The sequence below is a fragment of the Corylus avellana genome, chromosome ca5, assembly GCF_901000735.1.
Source record: "Corylus avellana chromosome ca5, CavTom2PMs-1.0".
NCBI lineage: Eukaryota > Viridiplantae > Streptophyta > Magnoliopsida > Fagales > Betulaceae > Corylus > Corylus avellana.
Window position 1 is genome coordinate 11,938,414 of NC_081545.1, and position 7,236 is coordinate 11,945,649.

The following is a 7,236-nucleotide window of genomic DNA, read 5'->3' on the forward strand; positions in this document are numbered from 1 at the left end:
ATGAGCTTTGGGATGATACAAAAATAATGTATAACGTTGGGGATTGGGCTGAGTATCAAGGCCCAGCTCATCATTATGGAGAAACTTGGGTATACAAGAAAGCCCGAACTACTACCAACAATTGAAATTACAAATTTTTTCAATCACTCAACCGATCACCCCCAAGCCAATCGCTTCCAATGGTCAACAAAGGGCATGGCATAAGAGTGTGTTTGGCAAAGGACTTGAAAAATGAGGTAGACTAAAACGGTAGCAAATTTGATTAATGTGAGAAAAAAAATAAGAATGTTTTATATAAAAAAATAAAAAAAATTTGTTTTGTAATAATTTTTTTTTAATAGTAATAATAAATTATTGATGCGATGTAAAAAATAAAAATATTGTAATTAATTTTGAAAGAAATAGTTAGGTTGTTTTTTTTTTTTTTTTTTTTTTTGTGAGTCATTTGGCAAACACACACAAGAGGTCCTGCACAAAGACTAGACCCGCATTTAATGAATGTATCTTTGAATAATCCTCGAAGTACAATGATGGTGATGCATCTCTGCTTACGCATCATCTCATAGCATTTGATTACGCGCGGTTGACATTATGTTTGCCTCACGATCATAGAACACGCAACGTCGATGCTTGTTGGCACGAACGATTTATCTGAGGGAATGGGATTACGGAAGAGGCGACCATCTTAGATGGCATAAACATTATGTTTGCCTCACGACCAGCTTGCCTCATGGGAACCAAAATCCTGAGTACTCCACTAGTCCACTGCTATGCCAATCCGATTTTATCATTCATGCAAGAACATATATACTTCTTATGATGATAATTAATCAACCAAGTATAGCACACATAATCAAAGGATTGAGATCCACAACAATAACTAGCAATTCGCATAGTAATTTGTGAGAGAGTACTCCATGTGATCGAGATCGAGTTGCCCAAATAAATTTTGGGCCCATTACCTGTCCGGATAATTAGCTTCTCACAATAAAGCTTAACAATTTAGACTGCTAATTGCTATATTCCATCCTCAATCAAATCAAAGGGGAACGTGCGATATCGATCTAGGCCTATCTAAAGAAAATCACTTGCACAAAAATGGAAGGAAGACTGTATACGTGGGCCTCAACCATGCATATTAATCATTCTTTTAAAAGGCTTTTCTCAAGTGGCATATATATATGGAACTGTACGTTAAATCTTGTCGTGTGACCACAAACGAAACTTCGTTATATATTGTCAAAAATGAGGTACAAAAATATAGCACACAGAATATAACATCGACATATACTGACAATAATTATTATATTGAACACAACAGAACATCACAAAAATTTCAAGCCAAAAAAGCAAAAGCATGATAAGGGAGAAATCCCCGCTTATTGTGATTATTTTACAGGCAATACCAGAAGAGGATTAATCCCTGGTGTACTTGTCAAGGGTAAACCTCAATGAGAGACCTGAGGCCCATTATAGGAGTTATCTTATAATGAGTGAAGCCAGCAGCCAAGAAGAGCTTATTCCATTCTTTCTCATTACGCTCTCTGCCATTAACATTGACCATCATCAGCAAATCAAAGCAGAGCTGTGTTTCAGCTGTCTCCTTGTCTGTTTCCTGGTTTTCCAGGACCATGTCTATGATTATCACCTTCCCTGCAGCTTCCTCATCTTTGCAAATTGCTTCTCTACACAGCTTCAGTATCTTCACACTTTCGTCATCCTTCCAGTCATGCAGAATCCACTGATTGTGAAATTCAAGCCACAGTTACAACACTCGTATATAATAACGTTGGAATATATATATATATAAATCACAAGGGTAACCCACGGTTGGACCACCTTGTAACATTTTTTTTTTCTTCATTTTTTCTTCATTTGTTTTTTTTTTTAAAATCGAAGGGTAATTTTGTCTTTTTAAGGAGTTTAACTGTAAAAATTGACGGAAAGGGTAAATTACATCAAATTGAAAGTTCAATGAGTGAAATTGAGAGATTTTAAAATTTAGGGGGTCTTTTCAAAATACGGAATAGTTCAAAGGTCATTTGTGAAGTTTTCCATTTTTTTTTTTTTTTTAGTATTTAGGACGATTTTCAATAGTTGTTAAACTAAAAATATTTTTAGTTGAAAAGAAAACCTTGTTTAATTCTCGTAAAAATGTTTTTCCCTTCGGTAAAAATTATAAAATTAACTCCAACAAAACTAAAGCGAAAACTAATATTCATGATGATATATAGAATATATTTACCTTGAGCAAAATTGCATTTGCAGGAGGAATTGCCTCAAACATGTCCCCTTCAATGAAGTCCAAGTTGTTGGTCCCCTGGAAGCTAGCAACAACATGTGGAAGATCAAAAACAGTGCACTTGATGTTGGGGAAAGCGTCAGCAATGGCAATAGCCATAGTTCCTGAGCCACCGCCTACATCAACCAAGGATTTCAATCCTTCGAAAACCCATTTACACTCCTCGATCAAAACCCTCCCAATCAGCTTGGAATCAGTATGCATGGCCTCAAAGAATATGTTGTTGAAGGTTGGTTCATGAGCTACAAAATCCCAAATTGACCTCCCATGTTCCGTCTCAAACGGTGTCGGATCATTGTTTTGGAACCAACTAGTGATGCAACTCCATGGGGTAATCAAACTGGGTTCAAGTACAAGAAGGGAAAGTGGTGCAGCCCTCAAGGGTTCATCTTTCAGGAGAAGGCGGGAAGCAAGTGTGAGTGAATACCCTTCTTGCTCATCATTTTCACCGACTTTTTGCTGGGAAAAAAGGCCAGAGTGAACTAGGATGCGCATAAGGCGGTAGATGGAGTGAGATTTGGAAGGGTGGATATGGAGTGCAGTGACAAGATTTGAAAGAGTCATGGGTTGGCCATGGTTGTGGATGGTATCTGGGATGCCTAGCTGAATAGCACATTTAAGTGACATTGAGTTTATGTAATTGCAAGCATAATTCCATATCTGAGCTTGAGCTTCGAGTAGTTTACTAGCACTAACTTCATTGCTCAAGCCCATCTTATCGGATAGGATATTACAAAGCTGCTGCTTGCTTGCTGTCTTCTTGATCTGTAAAGTGGGAAATTGATTTCTATATATAGTAGTGGTGTGATGGAACCCAACAACAGAGAACAAAAATATGCTAGATATAATAGCTCCTTTTGGGTAGGAGAGACCACAAATACTCTAATTGGGGCCGGAGATAAACCACAAATAAGCTTTAGCTTAATAATTCTCAATGCCTTGTTCTTTACAAAGACCTCTTATTTATACTACTTAATAACCGACTACTGTAAGACTTACTTGTAAACGTAAAACTAGTCCTAATTGTAGAAGTAAAACTATTACGTCTAGACTTAGGATTACTACTACAAAGTAAAGTAGAATTAGGACTCTAGCTACTGCACACCGACTTCCTGTATGTTGACACCTTGGGCTGCTATCTCCTCTTGCTTATCCACGTAACCCCTTGCTCCTTGCTTAGCTGTATCATTCTCAAGGGCCAAGTATTTTGGGTTGGGCTGATGAGCCCTCTTGGTTCGACGTGGCAATGTTGAGCTACTATCATGGTGCTAGTGGAGCTTGTTGGGAAATAGAGAAAGATGGAGAGAGTTGTGGATACAGATAATAACTGCACGTTTTTCAGCTAATGCGTGAGATTTAACTGTTGCCAAAAGAAACATTATTTTCTGCATGTTCGTTTTTGCTTATTTATTTTTTCTTTTTTTGTAGTTCTCTAGTGGAGGGCCTAACTACCGATATGCTGCTGGAACCAAGAATTTTCGGTGGCCTGATAAAGCAAAAGAATTAAATAATTTATTGGATATTGAGCTTACCAAAATTTTGGAGAAGAGATTGGTTTAGGAGATAGGATTTGAATCCCCTTGAATTCTTAGAGAATTGGAGTTTCTCAAATTCCTAAATCTGGCTGTCCATTATATCTAACTATCTAAGGGTTAAAACAAATGCCACATGTTATGGTCTTATTAAATAAACAAAATAACTCATTATATTCTCAAAATAAAAAAGCAACGCATAAATAATCTTATTTTTTTTTTAGAAGTGATTTATTTATTTCGTTTTCTTCTCAAAACAAAAAATAACGTACAACTCGTTTCCTTCCCAAGACAAAAACAACTTGACACTTCTTCTTCCTCATATCAAAGTGAAACAAAATCTTAGCTTTTTTTAACTTCTTACGGAAATTTTGAGGAAAAAAAAAAAAAATTCTGAAAAAAGAGTATTACGCAATCATCTTCTTGGAAAGAGTATTACATACATATGTTTGGAGATAGCATTCTCAAGAACGCCTAACCTTTTCTGCCCAAGATATATATATATATATATATATATATATGGAAGATTGTCTTTCCATTTACAAGACACTAGCTAGCCGTTGATGATGCATGTACGTGTGGACCTTAGACAAGAGAAGATGGCCCTTCCTTTTACAATATATTCCCAGCCGTTGAAGACACAATTGATGCATGTTACCATTGATGGACCTAGTCTTTGTAAACATCCCATACCTAGAAGACCTACACAAGTTAGTTCTATGTTTGCTCAAGTTACCTTTGGAGACTTGAATGCTAGTATGGACGTGGACCAAAAACAAGGATTGCTTTCCCTTTGTAATGTTGACTTTCCAATATTATCTTATATTACCACATGGAAACAATTGTACCGTTGTAGCCCTTTGTATTATACTCAGGGTACGTTTGGGAGTGTATTTTTAAAAAAATAATCTGCGATTTTAAACCAAATTGTAATTTTAGGGTGTTTGGGATTGAGATTTTAAAAATGCAAATTTTAAAATCGCAAAAAAATCTGCGATTTTCATAAGCTGATTAGAGGGTGTTTATTTGAAAAAGTGCGAATTTAAAACAAAATCACGATTTCTATTAAAAAAATATTTGGTTCAATAGTTACATTTTTCTGAGCGAGAATTTAAAAAATACCAAGAATACCCACCTAAAATATATTTAAACCCTTATTTTCTCTTATTTTTTATTTTTTTATTTTATTTTTTTTCCTTCATCCTCTCTTTCTCCATCATTTCTCCGCCTTGTAACGGTGTGCATTGCTGTTGTCCATCTCTCCGCCCCTCTACCAGGTAATAATCCCACTTTAATATTTTTTTTTCTCTCCATATAACTCCTTTGCTTTTGTAGAACTTTCCACTGTAATGTGATAGTGCGTGTACAGTAACCGAGTGAGGCTTTTTCTTTAAAAAAAAAAAAAAAAATACTGTACAATGACCAAGATGATGATTTTTCTCAGGTCACTGTGCATTGCATAGTGATGTGCACAATGACTATTTTTTATGGCTTTTTATTTTTTATTTTTTATTTTTTTAAAGTACTGTATAGCAACAATTTGTGATAGATTTTTATTTTTATTTTTTAATGGGTATTGCACTGTAACAGTTTGTGATATATATATATATATATATATATATATATATATATTTTAATGGGTAATAAACAGTGATAATTTGTGATTTTTTTTAATTTTAATTTTTTTATTGTGCAGTGCACAGAGAGTAGAGTATTTTTCTGGATCACTGTGCACTGCACAGTGATCCGTTACTGTGCATTGCACAATAACAATTTAAAATAATGACTTTTTAATTTTTTTTTAGTGCTGTTTCGTTTCAATGTTGATATCAACTCCACATGTCCATATATGAAATATAGTGAAGGATAAATTCAAACATTATTTATATATTAAAGAAACATGTTGCAACTTACAAGCTAAAAAATGACGAAAGTAAAGACTAAAATAAAGCTTTGATGGTTTATATATAGACAATGTTAGTTATTTTACTGTTATAAAGAAATATCCTTATTAGTAATTTGGTCATGAAACTGTAATTATATGCTAATATTATCCAAACACTCAATTGATAAAAAAATTACTTTTTAGCATGTTTTACCAAACGCCTGTGCGATTTGAAAAACGCAATTTTTAAAAACACAATTTTTAAAATCGCACTCCCAAACGGGCCCTCAAAATATAGAAGAATTATATAATTAGAGCAACTTATGCTTTTGAGCAGCTCTTTGTCATTCCTAGACCAATTTCTTGTTTTTCTTTATTTAATTCTTTGCTTTATCAGAAATCCCCAAAAAAAGGTTTTTTTAGGGGAATGGGACAAACTTGTTGGAAATAATGCTGTAGGAATTGTAGGATTAGAGCAACTTATGTTTTTGAGTAGCTCTTTGTCATTCCTAAACCAATTTCTTGTTTTTCTTTATTTAAGTCTTTTGCTTTATCAGTAATCTCCCCCCCCCCCACACACACAAAAAAAGGTTTTTTTTTTTAATTTTTTTTTAATTTTTAATTTAATTTAATTTAATTTTTTATTATTATTATTTTTTTTATGGGAATGGGACAAACTTGTTGGAAATAATGTTGTAGGAATTGTAGGAAAAATAAACGTAGAACATAAACAAAATGAGAAGTAGTTGAAATCTGGACAGTAAAGTGATTGTGACTCTATTTCTTAGACAAATATTGTCTCCCACTTGTATAAGAAGTTTTACAAAATGGAATAAAACAATCTTATCCTCAGGATACAATATGACCTAATATAGTGTACAGATTGCAAACTCTAAACATTATCTAGAACCAGAAAATATTTCGTAATAGCCGTGAATAATGGAGAGAAAATAAAACTATTTGTAAATAATAAACTGTTGGAAAAAAATTATATATTAATTTCATATAATCACATAAGCAATTTATATAAGTTGAAATACTAGTTACGTATTATTTTAAAATCTAACATTGAAAAAGCAGTTATAATTTGATAAAACATGATCTCATAAAACAAGATAATAGGAGAAATTGTAGTAGTGGTAACTGATCAAACAAGATAATAGGAGCAACCGTTATTTATTTAAAACAAATAACTATTAAAACATGATAATAGGAAAACAATTATTAATTTAAAATATGAAATAATCATGAAATATTTAAAAATTTTGAAATTTTAATTTCATGAAATAATATCAACAATCCCCCACTTATTTCAAGAAAATAAAATTTTCAATTAAAATTACTTTTCACAAAAAAATAAAAAATTTTCTGTTACACCAAAATGTTGATACATAAATGAAAGTACCTTTAGGGTTTGAACATTCACTTAGTGTATAATCCTCAAAAGTGTATAATCCTCAAAGCTTTATTAGTGTGATAGTAGACTAAAGAATATGAATAACTATTCCATTCCATTA

At 33.0% G+C, this 7,236-nt stretch overlaps 1 protein-coding gene across 1 annotated transcript; it reads right to left on the reverse strand.

The window, feature by feature from the left end:
* Positions 1-1,261: 1,261 nt before the first annotated feature.
* LOC132181317 (trans-resveratrol di-O-methyltransferase-like) lies at positions 1,262-3,258 on the reverse strand. The gene is made up of 2 exons (XM_059594482.1): positions 2,246-3,258; positions 1,262-1,741 (listed from the first exon to the last, which is right to left on the reverse strand). Exons 1-2 carry the CDS (start codon positions 3,014-3,016, stop codon positions 1,436-1,438), a joined length of 1,077 nt encoding a protein of 358 aa, XP_059450465.1. The 5' UTR covers positions 3,017-3,258; the 3' UTR covers positions 1,262-1,435.
* Between the last annotated feature and the right edge of the window lie 3,978 nt (positions 3,259-7,236).